Here is an 18,660-nt window from a genome sequence, read left to right as displayed (position 1 = left end):
TTGGGTATATAAAAACAAATGAAATGCCATGCTGGGTCAGACCAAGGTATGTTGAGCCCAGCATTCTGACTCTGACAGTGGCCAGTCTGGATGATAAGTGTTGCACTTCCCGGCTACAGCAGGCCCGCGGCTGGCCTTACTCACCCCAATGCTGGGGCACTGTACCTGGACCGACCTTCTTGGCAGTGGTAGGCAGCTGCCTACGCGCTCGTGTCCCCTCCCACGTTCCCGGGATCCTCCTGTGCTGCTATGGCCTCCTCTGGGCCGGTCGGATCTCCCCATATGTGCCACGGGGCGACACCGCCACTGCCTTGTTTCCAGCCTGTTTGACTTAGGTGCGCATGCGCACCTCTCCGAACTTTAAAGGGGCCACAGCGGGAAAGCCTCCTGCAGCCCTGGATGATGACGTCAACCAGCTTCCCTATTTAAGGCAGGCTCAGACGTTCAGAGCCTTCCTTTGCAACAGGTCTCCACGCTTTCCAATCGTGCGCTTTGTTGCTTCTCTTGTTCCAGTTCCTGTTCCTGTTCCAGCTCTTGTTCTAGTACCTGCTCCAGTTCCAGCTCCTGTTCCTCCTTACCTTCGGATGGACCTCCTTGGCTTTGACCTCTTGCTCGGACCTGACCTTGTCTCTATCCGCCTGCCTCGACTTTCTGCTTGGACCTGACCTTGTCTCCAGCCTCCTGTCTCGACTCTCAGCTTGCCACCTGCCTCGACTCTCGTCTGTGCCTGACTTCGGAACCTGTCTCTCTCTTCTGGGATCCTCCATCTCCTCTGCTTCCTGGCATCCTGCCTCTGGACACTCTCTCTGGTATCAACCACATGGAGTCCCACCCTAAGTCTAGCCAGCCCCGGGTACCTAAGGGCTCAACCTGTGGGGAATGAGGGCTGGTATTGGCGAAGCTTCCAGTTGCCTCTGCTTCCTACTTGGATTTGCCTTCCCGATGGTGGGGACCCATGGGGGCTTCCCCCACAGGGTGGCGCCAACATCACCTTGGGCCAAGGGTCCACCTCCGCAACAGACAAGGTACCTGTCAAATCCCCAATAGTTGATCTGTGTCTTGTAATAAAACTCCCAGAGATAAGCACTGGCTTTCCCAAATTTCCTAGCTAATAATTCTTTATGGCCTTTTCCTCGGGAACTTGTCCAATTCTCATTTGAACTGCAACTATGTTAGTTGCCTTGATCTGTCCTGGCCAAGAAATCCATAGCTTGTGCAATGAGTGAAAAAATACTTCCTATGATTTGTTTTGAATCTGCCAGTTACTAGTTTTCATGGAGTGGGTTTCTGGTCCTATTCTTGTTTGAAAGACTAAATAACCATTCCATATGTACCCATTCTATCCCACTCATGATTTTATAAATTTCAGTCATATCCCCTCTCAGTTGTCTCTTTTCCAAGCTAAAGAGCCTTAAACTGTTTAGCCTTTCCTCTTAGGGGTTCTATCTGCTTTATCATTTTTGTTACCTTTCTCTCTACCTTTTTAATGTCTGCTATATCTTTTTTGAGATAGGGCAATCAAAACTGCAAACAATAATCAAGGTACATTTGCACCATGAATCGATATAAAGGCATTATGATTTTCTCAGTTTTGCTCTCTATTCCTTTCCAAATAATTCCTAGCATTCTATTTGCCTTTTGACCATCACTGCACACTGAACCAAAGATCTTAAATATTGTCCTTTTCCTGGGTGATGACTCCTATCATAGATCCTAGCATTGTGTATCTGTAGTTGGGATTATTTTCCTTATGTGAATTACTTTGCATTTGTTCACATTAAATTGCATCTGCCATTTAGAAGCCAAGTCTCCTAATCTCACAAGGGTGTTCTGCAGTTCTTCACAATCTGCTGCCATTTTAATGATTCAAAATAATTTTGAGTCATTTGAAAATTTGGTCACCCTCACTTGTCATTCCTTTCTTGGAATGATTTATGAATATACTAAATAGCACTCTTGGGACAATCCATTAACACAACCTTTCTCCAGTTGGACACTGACCATTTAGTCTTACCCTCTGTCTTTTATCCAGTTACTAATCCACAAAAGGTAAGTGCCCCTGATACTGAGGAATCTCTCATGAGGGACTTTGTCAGATCCCTTCTTAAAATCCAAATATACTATAACAAACATTTATCTGCATGTTTATTTACACATTCAAAAAAATCTAGTACATTGGTAAGTCAAGATTTCCCTTTGCAAAACCCATGTTGACTCTTCCCTATTAAGCCATATTTATCTATGTGGTCAGTAATGTTGTTTTTAAGAATAACTTTGACCATTTTTCTTCCACCAACATTAGGCTAACCAGTCTATAGTTTCCTGGATTACCCCAGAGCCGGTTTTAAAAATTGGTGTTTCATTGGCACCCTCCAGTCTTTTGGTTTAATGGATGTTTTAAATGATAGATTGAAAATCACCAAAAATAGGTCTACAATTTCATTTTTTAGTTCCTTCAGAACTCTGGGATGAATACCATCAAATCCTGGTGATTTGTTGTTCTTTAGTCTGTCAATCTGAGTTTTTATGTCCTCCAATTTCAGTGTTTCCATCTAGTTGCTCAGAGATATCACCATCAAAAAATGTTTCTAATGTGGGTATGATCCTCCCCAGTAAAGGCAGAGGCAAAGAAAATAAATAAATAGATAGATACATTTATTTCGTTTTTCTGCTATTTCCATGTCCTCCATGATCACTTCTTTTAACTCTCAGTCATCTAGCAACTCAAATGAATCCCCCACAGACTTTTTGCTTTGAATGTTCTTGAAAAAGGTTTTATTTGTTTTTACCTCTATGGCTAGCTTTTTTCCAAATTTTCTCTTAGCCTGCTTACTTTTTTACATTCAACTTGCCAGTGCTTATGCTCTTCCCTATTTTCTTTATTTGCATCTGCTGTTGCGACGGCCGGTCGCAGGACCCGCAACCAGCCCGTCTTACTTCTCCCCCCCCACTGTCCCGGAGCTAGCCCTGCTCGGGAGCAGGACGGGGGAGGCGTTTTGAAGGGGCCTCCAGGCGCATCCAGCCGGCTCTTCCTCTGCAGGCCTTTCCTCTGTGGCAGAGATGCTGCCGTCGATCCTCCTGGGGCAGGGCCTTAGGCGCACGCGAGCGCTCCTGCCCTCCTGCCCGTGGTGCAAAAGGACTGCTCGCTCTCCTACATGACGTCAGCCCCAGATCAGTATAATAAGACGACTCCATGGCACTCAGGAGTTGCCTTAGCAACTTCTCCCTTCCTTGGGCTTAGTTGCTTCCCCGGCTCGTCTGTCTGCTGTCTCCTTGAACTGTGCCTGGTTTTTCGACCTCTGTCTGGAACTCCGACTATCCTGATCGCCGCCTGACCTGACCATTGCCTGGAACTCCGACTACCCTGATCGCTGCCATGCCTCTGACCTTTTGCCTGTTCTGCGGGACCACGTCTGCATGCTGATTGGAACTGACCTCTGCCTGTATTCAACCACGTCCGACTGTCTCCTGGTACTTGACCCCTGCTTTGCCTATCTATCCATGAACTGATTACTGGCTCTGACCCTTGCATTGGCTGACCACGCTTTCTTGAATCTGGCCTTGATCCATGTTATACATTCAGAGATTCTCTTCTGGCCTTCTCAAGCTCCCAGGACGTCTGGCCTGAGTATCAACCGCGCACCCTTGACCGTGGTAGGTACACCCCTGAACTGCCTATCAAGGAAATCCTGCAAGGCCCTCCTAAGACCAGGTAGCGAGTACCTAAGGGCTCAACCCGGGGGTACTTAGGATTGTTAGTGGCGAAGCTCCAGCTAGCCTCTGTCTCCTCTTATGCTCCGCCTCCTAGTGGCAGGCGCTCTCTGGGTCAGACCAGGGAGTCTACCAATCCTGCATTAGGCCAAGGGTCCACCTCCTGGTGCAACATCTGCTTTCCATTTTTTGAATGATCCCCTATTAGCTTCATTTGCCTCTTTCACCTCATTAATAAACCATACCAGCAGTATTTGTTTTTCCTCTGATCTTTTTTAATGCATGGAATTCATTTTGTCTGCCTCTCAAGGATAGTGATTTTAAACATTGTCCACAGCTCCTGCAAGTTTTTCACCTCCTTTCAGGTTTTTCTAAAAAAAAAGTTTCCTCATTTTATCATAGTCTCCCTTTTTATAATTAAATGCTATTGCAGTAGGTTTTTTTAATATTCACTCGCCAGTGCTTATGTCAAATTTAATTACATTATGATCACTGTTTCCAAGCAGATCCATCACCTTTATCTCTTGAACCAGGTCCTGCACTCCACTGAGATCTAGATTTAATATAGTTGTATATCAATGTTCGCTTGATTCATCAGAAGTTAGATATTGTTTTACCATTTATGATAGAAGATCGAATTGATTTGCTATTCTTTACTGAAAGTTGACTATCCGATTCGGATTTGCCTTTGTTAAATTTGAACTGTCCAGATGGTTATTACTATTTGTTTCATAATAGGGAAGGAAGGAAAGGAGGAGGAGTTTTGTTATTCTATAGAAATTTTTAAATTTAAAAATATTGTTGAATGAATTACATGTGAGAGTATTATTTTTAAATTGTATGATAATGTTTTTGCAGTGATTTATTGCCCTCCTGGAGTGATTGCAAATGATCTGACAATTATTATGAGTTTTATAAACTCTTTGCTTATTCAGTATCCGAAATTAATTTTACTCGGTGATTTAAATTTGCACCAAGACAGTAAATCATCGGGAGTGAATAGTGAGTTTACTGATTTTTTTATCTTCGTTAAATGTATCTTCACTTGTGATATCTCCAACTCACTGTAGTGGTTATATTTTAGACCAAATTGTTTGCTCAGAGGCATTTGTGACTACTAAATGGATTGTGGTTTCCTTGGTTATGCAGGTTCTTTGGACAGATCATTATGGGGCGGATTTTAAGAGCCCTGCTCGCCGGTGAGCCTATTTTACATAGGCTCACCGGCGCGCGCAGACCCCGGGACTCGCGTAAGTCCCGGGGTTCTCCGAGGGGGGCGTGTCGGGGGCGGGCCCGGTCGTCGCAGCGTTTAGGGGGTGTGTCGGCAGCGTTTTGGGGGCGGGTCCGGGGGCGCGGTTACGGCCCCGGGCCGCCCCAAAACGCTCCGCGCGTATCTACTAAAATCCCGCGTACTTTTGTTTGCGCCTGGAGCGCCAACAAAAGTACGCCAACGCGCCTTGTTTGAAAATCTACCCCTATATGATTTGCTTTCAGTTATCTTTAGTCTTGAAAAATCATAAGAGATCTAATAATTTTAGCAAGCATATGGTGAGATCAGTAGATCTGGAAAAATTAAAGGCATGTTGAGTATCTAATAATAATTTTCATATTGTAGACAACACGGCAGATTTGATTACGGTAATTGTTTAGAAGAATATATGATGAGTGTACCTCTATGGTCTTGCGAAGATGCCGTAAGCTGTAGGAGTTCCATGATAATTCCTTAATACAGCTTAAACGTATAGGGCCAGATTTCAAAGGGTTACACGCGCCGGGCCTATTTTAAAAAGGCCGGTGACGAGCATAAAGCCCAGGATGGGTGTAAGTCCCGCGGCTTTACTAAAAGGACAGTCCGGGGGTGGGATGGGGCAGTCTGGAGGCAGGGCGGGGCCTGATGTGACATTTATCCAATAATACTCAGGAATTGAAGTCTCACATTATTGTTGTGATGCCCATTTTACTAGCCAGTCTAATCTCTGGGTGACAGGTCCAAAATATGTTTTGCTCTCACTTCCTTGGTTAAAAAATAAGGATTCTGATATTTTTTTGTATTTGAAAAAGAAAGGCAAAAGCTATTGAACACTGACAAATTTTTTGATGTGTGCAACAAAAAATCCAAGCAAGAGACTTATGATGACAGTGTTTCCCCGCAGCATCTTGGCTGTTGAGGTGTAATTTTTGAGGTCTCTGTTTAACATTAATAACCTGAATAACTTTAATAATTTTATGTGCTTTTTGATCCTTAGTACGGGTTTATTTGTCAATTGGCTATGCCATCATTAAACATATAGTGCTATCCCTCCATCAATTTTTATGTCCTGTCATGTGATTGTAATTTGTACCCAGGTATCACAGTGTCCCATTGAGTATCATCTGTCCATCAGGTTTGCTGACATGCCTATATTCTGTATCTTCCTTTTGTGCCATACATTTTAACTCTCCAGTTTTTCAGTCTTCTAGCATTTGCATACAGAACATTTTAAAGTAGTTTTATTTGTATATTCTGTTTTTATATGTGCCCACAGCCTGCTTATTATAGATGATACAGGCAGTTTGAAGTCATTTTATCTGCGTGCTCTGTATTTAATACATCTGGATTTTTTCAGCTTTTACAAACTACCTCTCTATCATGACATTGTAACTTGCTTGGTTTGCCAGTGCCCTTTTGAAGATACATTCTTCTGAACCAAGCATTGCTGGGCTACTGTCAACTTTCCCCCACGTTCTAGTTTAAAAGCAGCTGTATCTCCTTTTAAAAGTTTTTGCCTGCAGCCTGGTTCCACTCTGATTAAGGTGGAACTCATCCCATCGAAATAGGCTCCCTCTTCCTCAAAAAAGATATAATTGCGATGGAGAAGGTTCAGAGAAGGGCTACCAAAATGATAAGGGGAATGGAACAACTCCCCTATGAGGAACGACTAAAGAGGTTAGGACTTTTCAGCTTGGAGAAGAGACGACTGAGGGGGGGATATGATAGAGGTGTTTAAAATCATGAGAGGTCTAGAACGGGTAGATGTGAATCAGTTATTTACTCTTTCGGATAGTAGAAAGACTAGGGGGCACTCCATGAAGTTAGCATGGGGCACATTTAAAACTAATCGGAGAAATTCTTTTTTACTCAACGCACAATTAAACTCTGGAATTGTTGCCAGAGGATGTGGTTAGTGCAGTTAGTATAGCTGTGTTTAAAAAAAGGATTGGATAAGTTCTTAGAGGAGAAGTCCATTACCTGCTATTAAGTTCACTTAGAGAATAGCCACTGCCATTAGCAATGGTTACATGGAATAGACTTAGTTTTGGGGTACTTGCCAGGTTCTTATGGCCTGGATTGGCCACTGTTGGAAACAGGATGCTGGGCTTGATGGACCCTTGGTCTGACCCAGTATGGCATTTTCTTATGTTCTTATGTTCCCCAGTTCCTACAAACCTAAAACCCTCTTCCCTATCTCATTGTCCTCATCCACTCATTGAGACTCTAAAGCTCAGCCTGCCTCTGGGGTCCTTGGTGTGGGAACAGAAGAATTTTTGAGAATTGAACCCTGGATTTTCCCCTGCCAATCCACAACTCTGCAGCGCATTTCCCTCTGAAAATTAGCTTGAAGACCTATGGATAGTTTAAAAATTGCCCCTTCCCCTATGTGGGAGTATCCCCCCTTTTCTTGAGAGTCACCTTCGGGTGCTGCAGAGGTGATGAATTACACTGCTGCAGCCCCGGGAACAGTAAAGGTCCATCAGGGATCGCCAAATGGGGACCGGATTGTCTCTGCGAGGCCCAAGGGGAGGCTTACCAAAACACAAAGTCCAATGGACACACTTCTTGTTGGTTCCTGGCATCATCCTAATCTTCTCCATGCATCTTTCACTCTTCAAACAAGCATTACCTCATCCCGCTTAGTACTCCTCCTTACAGGGATACTTGCAAAGGGCAAGAGTTCTGCACTTTACACAGAACTCCCTGAACTTTGAGTGAACCCTGGACAACAGAAACCGTCCAGAAAAATTTAGAACACTTGGAGTAAGTTAGGGTCTAGGAGGATTACATGGGGAAAAAGAGTGGTGCTGGGAGCAGAGTTAGAGCCCTTTGAAGTCCACACAGGAATTTATAAAATCCTCAAGCATTCTTTATCGTACATACTTGGCATCTGCAAGTATGCTGGGTAAAGAATCCCCACATCATCAGCTGCTTCGGAATTTTCAAAGAGGAAAATCTGCAAGTAGTTTTTCAAAATGACTACCAGAAGAGGCATAGCCAGAACTAAATTTTTTTTGGTGACATATGTTAACAATGGGTTGGGGACTATGGCCATCCCACCTCCCCCAATGTGGTCCCACCCTCATCCCTACCTCAACCTTTGTGGGTCTTCATGGCAGTAGCTACAAATCCCTTTAATTTCTGGCAACATTATCTCCTGTCTTCCTGTGATAAGGCAGCTAATTTATTCCAGAGTTAATGTCTCAGGCTGCTGAACAGCAATTATATAAATAGGCTTCCAGCCTTCCACCCTGCACTTTTAAGGAGCTGAGAGGAAGGTGGGGGGGGGGGGGAGATAAATAATTACCTGTCAAAATTAAAGAGAGGAATTTGATAGCCTGAAACTTTTACTTATCTAACCCAAGGGCAGTGATGTTTCCAATTCAAGTTACCCCTCTTTAAAGTCATGGGTGGGCAGTGATTCCATCCTTCCAGGTCCCTCTGCTGCACCTTTCAAGGGCTAACTCAGGTAGGACCCAATCCTGCTGCTAGAGGTGGGCGCCTGAGCCAAAGGTGAGGGGGCCACAGGTTCCCAGGGTCCACATGTGGCTGCACCACTGGCTTCCAGGTCTATGGATAGAAAGCAATCCTCCCTGCTGGATATGAAAATTGTCCATTTATAATGTATAATGATTTTGAGGGTGTTGCAATGTGATCATTCATTGTTTAATGCACTTCTGGACTAGTTACAGCTATAGCCCCCTATGATGCTTGAACCTGGATAACAGATCCAGATGCTATATCTCAAATTTATATTTAGTTGGACACTACAGCTATTCAATTAGTTTTATTTCCACGGTTTCCTGTGCTGGGGGAGAAGTTACATTCAAGGCCCTCATGTTGCTCTTTTCCCATAGTTAAGTCTCTTGCACACAGCACTGATAATCACAGAATAGAGAATAATGAAGTCACTACTCAATAAGACACAAGAGTTGTATGGTGGTTTCCAATATTTCTCTTTTTACTGATAAGGTGCAATGATGATTTAAAGTCTTTATAGCTGTGTACTTCAATTTCAAGATGATACAAGTGCTTTAAGTAAGCTTGTGACTTTTTACAGTCTTTCTTAAGTTCAGATGTCTCTCCAATTTAATTAGTTCTTTTAGTTACTTGATTTCTTCCCTCCCATTGGAATAAAGAGCAAGTGTGGTACTTTCCTCCAAATGTAGATGAAGTATCATAGAGTGTGTTTTAAAGGTTTTAATCTTCCACTTTCTCCTGTAGTATCAAGGGTGATACCTCTTGCTCCTCTTTCTTTTCTTCATTAGATATCATGAGCCATTAATGTAGTCCATATCCTCACCTTCTCTCTCCTTTTCTCCTTCTTCTTTCTCTCAAGATGGCTGAACATCATCCTCTCCTTGGATTCTGGTAATCTCAGGTTCTACTTGCAAGAAGGGAATCTCTTCTATTGATTAGAAGAGAAAACTCAAAAAGCTTAACTGTCAGATTGTGAGCTCTTAAAGAGTTCTCTATTCCCTCTAATCTTTTATTAGCAATTTTCTCAGAAGTTATTAACTTCTGTTGAACTTTCTCTATAGAATCCACTCTCTTTTCCACACCATCCATTTTCTCATTGAATGTTCTTATCGATTTATTATTAGTTATCGTTTGCTCTCTTGTATCCAAAGTTATTTGAGAAAGAGTTTTATTTATTTATTTTATTTATTTATTATTTTTAATATACCAAGTTTCATGATAGGAATCACATCAACCCGGTTTACAATTAACAATGTGAGTAAAGGCAGAGAGTAACAAAGTATAGAAACATCTTTTTAATAGATGTTTCTATAGATTTCAGAGCAGCCCAGATTCCTTCTAATGTTATATTAGTTGTTGTGGATATCCCAAAACCAGCAGTCATTGCCTTTAGTCGGTTTTCTCCCTCCTCCATATTACCTTGCTCGCTCCTGGCGGTTCCTTGCAGTAAGGAGAATTGTTCCCCCTGATGTCGCTCTTCCACCGGACTGGGGACGGCCGCCTCTGTAGTTTTTCCCGGGCTGGCCTTCTCCTCTCTCGTTCCGATGGCCTCACTACCTCGAGTCGCGCCACATGCTCCACCCAGATTTACCTTCTGGGGAGCCTCTACCGCGACCGGACTGCTCGACTCACCGCCATTGTCAATTGCAGGGGCAGGCCGCTTCTTCGACTCGCCGGGGCTCAAAGAGATGTCCAGGGTCAGGGGTGGTTGAGGGTCCGCTTGCTCCAGCGACTTCGTTCCAGCGACTGCTCTCACCGGCGTTGAGGCTGTGGATCCGGCGAAGAATCCGTCAATTCGAGGCTGTGAGGGCTCAAGGGGGGGTAAGCTGTCGTCCATCCCCCTCAATCTCCCTTTTCTTTTTGTGTGCGGCATTTTCCTGTACAACCCTTGACATCCCCTCTAGATATGTTTAAGATCTATATGAATCGAATATTAAAGATTCCAGAAGCAGCTACCCCCTGTCATCGTTAAGGCTTATTACCTACAGCAAAGGGAAACTACAGAGCAAGCCGGAGCTGGGCCTCTAATGGAAAATTTGGATTTAACAAATTTCTTGGAAACTTCATTGGACTCTGAGATCAAAATAAGGAAGCCTTTACTTATTTCATTTGCTTTCCTGTCTGAAAGAAATTACGTTTTAAAATTATTTCTAAGAAATAGGCAGGTATCCTTTTTTGGTCGCCCTATTTGGATTTACCCTGATGTTATTAAAGTAACTCAGGTGAGACGTAAGGAATTCTTACAAATGAGATCAGAGGTATTACAACTTGGAGCGAGCTTTGTGTTAAAATATCCAGCAAAATGTTGTATAAGATATAGGAATGTACAATATGTTTATTTAGAACCAGACCAGCTCAGAGCCTTTATACGGTCATTATCCCAGGAGAATCCAGTTACTGCTTCTGCTATATAAAAAAGGGTGTGTACTAGTGTGTAGTGACCTGATTTTGTAACACAGTATTTGCTTATATAATGCTCATTATTACTTTCCTCCATCCCCCTCCATTTCTTATAATTTTGTTGCTGGTCATTATATATCTAATTCTTATTTTTTATCTTGCATTATAATACTTGTAATGACAACAACTTCTTTTCTGTACAAGTTTGATGTCTTGGGTATATTTTCAAAAATTTGAAAAATAAAGAATTATAAAAAAAAAACAAAAACTTAACTGAGTCCAAAACGCTGTCCAGACTGAAATAAATTAAAGGTGGCATGAGTAGGTAGAAAGAAACTCTCATCCAAAAGAAAAATCTCCATGGAGCTTAAAGTTAAGAATTAAGACAATTAAAGCACAGCACAGGACATGCTGCCTCCTCAAAAGCGAAGTGATCCATGAGGGTAAAATGGTGCTCGCTCTAGAACAGTGGTTGCCAACCTTGTCTTGGGGACCCCCCAGCCAGTCGGGTTTTCAGGATATCCCCAATGAATATGCATGAGAGAAAATTAGCATGTTATGGAGGTAGTGCATGCAAATTTTCTCTCATGCATATTCATTGGGGATATCCTGAAAACCCGACTGGCTGGGGGGTCCCCAGGACAAGGTTGGCAACCAGTGCTCTAGAAAAACACTAGGACTGTTCCATTACTTGCTTCCACATGGGGGAGCTGCAAACCCAACAAACTGCTATTCTGTCTACTCCCATACCAAATAGTGTGATCCTGATCCAGTATTAGTAGGAGACTAACAGGGTCCCTACACAGCTATTGGAGATTATTTAGCAGTATGTTTTAATAATATTAGCAATTAAAGAGTGACCTTCCACAAAAAATACAGAAAGAATAGGTTTGGAGGTAATATGACAATATTGGTACTCGAATCCCCTTCATGTAAGAAGGGAAGTAAGAGGGGCTTAATCTGAAAGGTATATGTACAGAAAGTTCTCTCTCAGTGTCTGATTTCAGGATGACTGGAAACTCTTAGGCTTAACATTTTACATCATTCTTAACATAAATTGGCAAATGTTCACATTTCAATGTATGTCTAGTAGCACGATAGAAATAACTGGTGGTAATAGTAGTTGTAGTAGTACATGGCTTTGAAAATTTTCCTTTACAGAAGAGCTGAAAAATATGAGGATTTTTTGTAATTTAATAATGACTTGATGTTTAGACCATCTATGTTCAAGATGAATCAGACTTTTTGAGAAATGTGCAATAGCTATTCCTTGCTGTATGGAAAATCTTATAAAGATGTGTGTGCTCAATTAACAGGAAGTACCTGAATTCTTAGTACCATATTGGAAAACTGTAGAAGATACTTATGTAAACACTATTAAAACTATACTCAGAAATCTAAGAAATGAACGTCAGCATGTGATCCATTACCTCTATGATACTAGGTAAGTGAACATTGGAACTATTACATTTAATATGTAAACATTTATATAATATAGTAAATATTTTTCCCATAGTATTAATTTTGATTTTAAATAATGCTAAAATAATTACTTCTGTGCTTTCTCAGACTTAAGTTCAAAGATTTTTTGAGGCGTCCCGACCATAAACAAGAATTTGTTTCTCAATGGCAAGCTGATTACAACTCCATTCCAGAGGATGTAATGGAAGATGATGAAACAAAAGCAGAACTACACCAAAGAGTATTTGTATGTATTATAAATAAGCTATATATATTTTTATTCTAACACTAGCATTTTATTTAACGCCCTCAGCTTCTTGCAATTAAGTGTTATGTTTATTTCTATATCATCTTTCTTAAAGTGATCATGAGAATTACCATTTAATTTACCTCTTGCCATAAAATTGTGTAAAATTGACTGCTTGGCCTGTCCCCTTTTCTAGGAACTGCCTTCTTCTCTACTGTTCTTCTTCCCTAATTGCTGATCTTGTATGTGCCTCTTCATCCTTACAATGACTGGTCTGCTCCTCTCTGTTCTTTCTCTTTGCTGCAGCTGTTAGTTACCTCTTAGCTGCTGTCAGCTCTGTCTTTGCTGACACCATTGCTCCTAATACTTAATTCCAGAAAAGCATATAGCCCTGATAGGGTATTAAATGAGATGCTCAAATTTAGCAGAGTAGAAGCCCAGAAAGCAATAGTAAAATTATTGAACTTGATTCTTCAATCTGGTCACACCTAGAACAATTATTTTCATCCATCTATCAATATGGGAATACCATTAATTCAAACAGTTAAAGAGGGATCCATGTCAATAGAACTATTTGTAAAATAATCTATAGTTTGTATTTATTTATTGATTAATTTGATTTATGTATTACATTTCACCAATAAAGGCCCAATGAAATTTGCCTCTTACTCCTCTTTCTCCTCTTTATTAGATATTTATGAGCCAATGATGTAGTCCATCTCTTCTTCTTCTCTCCCTTTTTCTCCATCGTCCTCTCAAGATGGCTAAACGTCATCCTTTCCTTGAATGATGAAGCAGCATAAGTGAATCATCAGTTACAAACAGCCCACCATTTTACAATAAAATCTAAACAATCATCCTCACCTTACTTAGTTACAATCTGAAGAAAACCATACAGTATACATATCCCTACTCAACTCTTTGAACTAAACATATATAATCCTTGCCCAAAGACTCCATAAAAAAAAACCCAACCTTTTCTCCCAATGAGCTAAAAGCTTGTCAGAATGACCACGTTTCTCGAAAGATTAAGTAATCTTTCACGGATCTAATCACAAAAGGGAGGCTATTCCAAAGTTTTGGTGTAACAACTGAAAACACTCTCTGCCTTGTCCTTTCTAGACACACCTGTTATATGTGACACAGTAGCTCCATTTGTGATAATCACAAAGGCCTTGTAGGAACATAGTGCAACAGCTTATCCGAAAGATAGGTAGGAGCCAAAATACTCAGATTTAAATACCAGTATAAACACCCTAAATTTGATGTAGAATTCAACTAGTAACCAATATAACTCCTGCAGTACAGGACCCACAGCCTATAGTTACCAACTCCTCCTAATACCAGTTTTATAAAGAGGGACAACGTCTGCTCTTTTCCAGGCCTCCAGAACTATTCATGTCTCCAAATATTGATTGAATAGAACCATTAGTGTAGCTGCCAGAACCTCATTGACTGTGATACATTGACTGTGATACATTGCAGGAGGACCTTGCAAGACTTGAAGATTGGGCATCCAAATGGCAGATGAAATTTAATGTGGACAAGTGCAAGGTGTTGCATATAGGGAAAAATAACCGTTGCTGTAGTTACACAATGTTAGGTTCCATATTGGGAGCTACCACCCAGGAAAAAGATCTAGGCATCATAGTGGATAATACTTTAAAATCGTCAGCTCAGTGTGCTGCAGCAGTCAAAAAAGCAAATAGAATGTTAGGAATTATTAGGAAGGGAATGGTTAATAGAACGGAAAATGTCATAATGCCTCTATATCGCTCCATGGTGAGACCACACCTTGAATACTGTGTACAATTCTGGTCGCCACAACTCAAAAAAATATAGTTGCGATGGAGAAGGTACAGAGAAGGGCAACCAAAATGATAAAGGGGATGGAACAGCTTCCCTATGAGGAAAGGCTGAAGAGATTAGGGCTGTTCAGCTTGGAGAAGAGACGGCTGAGGGAGGATATGATAGAGGTCTTTAAGATCATGAGAGGTCTTGAACGAGTAGATGTGACTCTGTTATTTTCACTTTCGAATAATAGAAGGACTAGGGGGCATTCCATGAAGTTAGCAAGTAGCACATTTAAGACTAATCGGAGAAAATTCTTTTTCACTCAACGCACAATAAAGCTCTGGAATTTGTTGCCAGAGGATGTGGTTAGTGCAGTTAGTGTAGCTGGGTTCAAAAAAGGTTTGGATAAGTTCTTGGAGGAGAAGTCCATTAATGGCTATAAATCAATTTTACTTAGGGACTAGCCACTGCTATTAATTGCATCAGTAGCATGGGATCTTCTTAGTGTTTGGGTAATTGCCAGGTTCTTGTGGCCTGGTTTTGGGCCTCTGTTGGAAACAGGATGCTGGGCTTGATGGACCCTTGGTCTGACCCAGCATGGCAATTTCTTATGTTCTTATGTTCTCTTAATATCGTAGGAAAGGGATAGTCAACTCTGTCCCTGAATGGCGCAAACAAGTCTTATTTTCAGAATATCCACAATGAATATGTATGATATATATTTGCATGGACTACCTTCATTATGTGCTTATTTATCTCATGTATATTAATTGTGAATATCCTGAAAACCAGCCCTTGTTGCAGCACTCTAAGGTCAGAGTAGCTTCATTTATTTTCAGTTTTACTCATTCTGTATAAATCCTCTCTTTTGTCAGTAAAGTGACATCTATCCATTTCTATAAGTACTCCTACCAATTTTCAGTGGTTCTTTTCAAATTCATTCTTTGGTGAATCCTGAACAAAAAATTTTGTTTCGTATTTCTGCTTTTTTCTTGCCATCTTCCACACATTGCTCATTTATACTACTCAGTCTTAAAGTCCCACCTCTACATTTTCTCGTTTCACTGCATATCTAAAAAACGTCTTTCCACTATATTTTATTGCCTGTGCTATTCTTTACTGCAATATGAAGTATTAACCATTGCTGTCCTGACTACTTTCTCAGCTTCTGTTGTGTCCAGATAGTTTTCCTTTTCTATCCATCCATTTTCTAGTATCCTTTCTTCCTTTTGAATGTTAATAGTTTTGCCCTTATCTTTTTAGCCACCTTTGTGAAAAACTACTCTGATCTCTTTTTTCCTCTAACTCTTATTTATTTCCCTAGCATAAAAATGTGTAGCCCTATTAGTTTAGCCCACCATTCCTTTTCACAAAGATCTTTCCACCTTGTGGGTGCCTCCCTGAAGTACTTTCCCATCTTTAAAAAGTTATTCACGAAAACCCGCTCCTGTACGCACCGAGCCTATTTTGCACAGGCGCGGCGACGAGCGCAAGCCTTGGGATGCGCGTATGTCCTGGGCTTGAAAAAAGGGGCGGAGCGGGCGGGGCCGGAACACGTGCATGTTATTAAATCGGGCATACATTTGTGCACGCCAGGTTGCACGCACAAATATACACCAGCGTATACCTCTTAAAATCCGGCCCTTTGTGTGTCCAACAGAAAGCCAGCTACTGGGTGTGAAGTAGAAAAGAAGATCAAAAGCTAGAGTTGAGTAACAGTAGGAAACTGGCAACTGGGGAGAGAAAAGGTGGATAGTGGCTGGAGTTGAAGAGAGTTGGGGTGAGAGGAGAAGACCAACATCTAGTGGAAGAAGAGCAAGTGGCCAAAAAAGTAATCAGAATGTTAGGAATTATTAGGAAGGAAATAGTAAATAAAATGGAGAGTGTCATAATGCCACTGTATCTTTCCATGATGAGACTGCACCTTAAGTACTGTGTGCAATTCTGGTTGCTGCATCTCAAAAAGATATACCGTATTTTCCGGCGTATAAGACAACTGGGTGTATAAGACGACCCCCCCTTTTTTATACATATTTTTAAGAAAAAAAATAATTTTACACTCAAACAGGAGCAACCCTATCTATGAAAAGGCAACATTACAAATATTAAATCAGGCCCTAAAAACCAATACACCTCTTATTAGGAAAACAGAACTAGCAAGCAGCTATAGATCCCCACACAGAAATAATTGTAAAACTATACTAATAAGCAGAATAAATGTTTCAAAACAGCTATGAACAGAATAACATCCAACAATTAAAAACTCATAAAAACTATTAAACATTCTCCAAACATCAATAAAATATTTCAAAAAAGCAGACACATCACATAATATTAAATAATTAAAATGGCAGTCAATCAAGAAAAATAAACTTAAAAAGCCACCTTTCCTTACCCCCTCCAGCAGCTCTCCTACTCCTCTTCCATGCAGGCCGTAGCACACACCAGAAGCAGCAGTAGTGGCTAAGCTCTATACTCATGGTCCTCTTCCTTAGGGCCCATGTCTCTCACACACACACACCATACCAGTCATGCCCCCATGAACAGTTTCTGTCTCTCACACACCAATCATTTCCCAAACAGTCTTTGACACACTCACCAGACACCTTCCTGAACAGTTTCTCTCATGCCATACACACACACAGGCTTCCCACTCCCGTGTTCTGCTTACCGTACATACCCAGGTTTCTCACTCTCATAATCACTTTCTCTGTCTCACACACACACACACACACACACCAGTCTCTCTCTCATTTCCATGCTCACTCTCCACGTGCACAGGCTTCTCATTCCCTGAATCACATTCTTTCTCTCACATTCACACACCAGTCTCTTTCTCTCACACACACAGTCACCTTATCAACCAGTCTCTCTCTCATGCACACACACACACACAGCCCTCCCACTCCCATGCTCTCTCTCACATAATCAGGCTTCTTACTCCCATGCTTTCTCACATACCCAGATTTCTCACTTCCATGCTTTTTCTCTCTCTCTCTCTCTCTCACACTCACATACACAACAGTCATCTCTCTGAGCAGTCACTTTCATTGTCTCTCACATATACACACACATGAGCTCTCTGACCAGTTTCTCTCAATCACAGACATGCTCTCAATCAAATACATTTTCTCACTTACACTCAGGCTGGCTGGCTGGCTGCTTCTCTCTCTCTCACTCACTTCCTGTCCCCTCCCCCGCCCCCCGAGCACAAATGGTAGCTGCAGCAGCCTCTTTCTCCAGCCCCCGCAGGCCAAGAAAGAAGAATCTCATCGGCCCGCGGGGAGGCTCCTGCTGCTGTCTCCTTTCCGTATTATCAGCTGCTTCAATTGCTCGGGGGCCGATGCTGCAGCGGCCGCTGCTACTTTATCACGCGGCACGGCTTTTCTTCTTCCCGCACACCGCGTATCACTTCCTGTTCCGGTCCGGGGGGGAATGCAGGCGCGGGAAGAAGAAAAGGCCAGCCGCGGATGCCACAGCTTTTTTTTTTTTTTTTGCACCACTGCCGTTCCCGCTGGGCTTGAACGTGCTGATAGCCCAGCGGCAACGGCAGCAGGGAAGGAAGAGCAGCGGGAGAGACCGGGAGCATGCGACACACAGGTGAGAAGAGCTGCCCTATAAGACGATACCCGGCGTATAAGACGACCCCCGACTTCGAGAAGATTTTCAGGGGTTAAAAAGTCATCTTATATGCCGGAAAATACGGTAGTTGCACTGGAGAAGGTTATAGACAAGGGTGACCAAAATGATAAAGGGGCTAGAAAAGCTCCCCTATGAGGAAAGGCTAAAGAAGTTAGAGTTATTCAGCTTGGATAAGAGATGACTGAGGAGGGATATGATAGAGGTCTATAAACTCATGAGAGGACTAGAATGGGTAAATGTGAATTGGTTATGTACTCTTTCAGATAATAGAAAGACTAGGGGCACGCCATGAAGTTATCAAGTAGCACATTAAAACAAATCAGAGAAAATTCTTTTTCATTCAAAACACAATTAAGCTCTAGAATTCGTTGCTGAAGGATGTGGTTAGGGCAGTTAATGTATCTGGGTTTAAAATAGGCTTGGATAAGTTCCTGGAGGAGAAGTCCATTAACTGCTATTAAACAAGTTGATTTAGGGAATAGCTACTGCTATTATTGGCATTAGTAGCATGGAATCTATATAATGTTTGGGTACTTTACAGGTACTTGTAACCTTGATTGGCCACTGTTGGAAAGAAGCTGGTCTTGATGGACCTGTGGTCCTACCCAGTATAGTAACTTCTCATGTTCTTATGTTCTTAAGCAGTTAGACACTCAGGTAAATAGAGCTTTAG

At 41.8% G+C, this 18,660-nt stretch overlaps 1 protein-coding gene across 1 annotated transcript in view; it reads left to right on the top strand.

The window, feature by feature from the left end:
- The first annotated feature begins 12,163 nt into the window (after positions 1-12,163).
- Positions 12,164-18,660, top strand: part of LOC115076912 (sperm flagellar protein 2-like) — a 347,966-nt gene continuing 341,469 nt past the window's right edge. The window contains exons 1-2 of the mRNA XM_029578930.1: positions 12,164-12,287; positions 12,413-12,551. Coding sequence (XP_029434790.1) covers positions 12,507-12,551 — 45 coding nt within the window. The 5' untranslated portion in view covers positions 12,164-12,287; positions 12,413-12,506. The remainder of the gene's footprint in view (positions 12,288-12,412; positions 12,552-18,660) is intronic.

This window comes from Rhinatrema bivittatum, chromosome 1 (assembly GCF_901001135.1).
Source record: "Rhinatrema bivittatum chromosome 1, aRhiBiv1.1, whole genome shotgun sequence".
Classification (NCBI taxonomy): domain Eukaryota; kingdom Metazoa; phylum Chordata; class Amphibia; order Gymnophiona; family Rhinatrematidae; genus Rhinatrema; species Rhinatrema bivittatum.
Note: the sequence above shows the minus strand (reverse complement) of the source record. Positions and strands in the feature narration are given on the sequence as shown.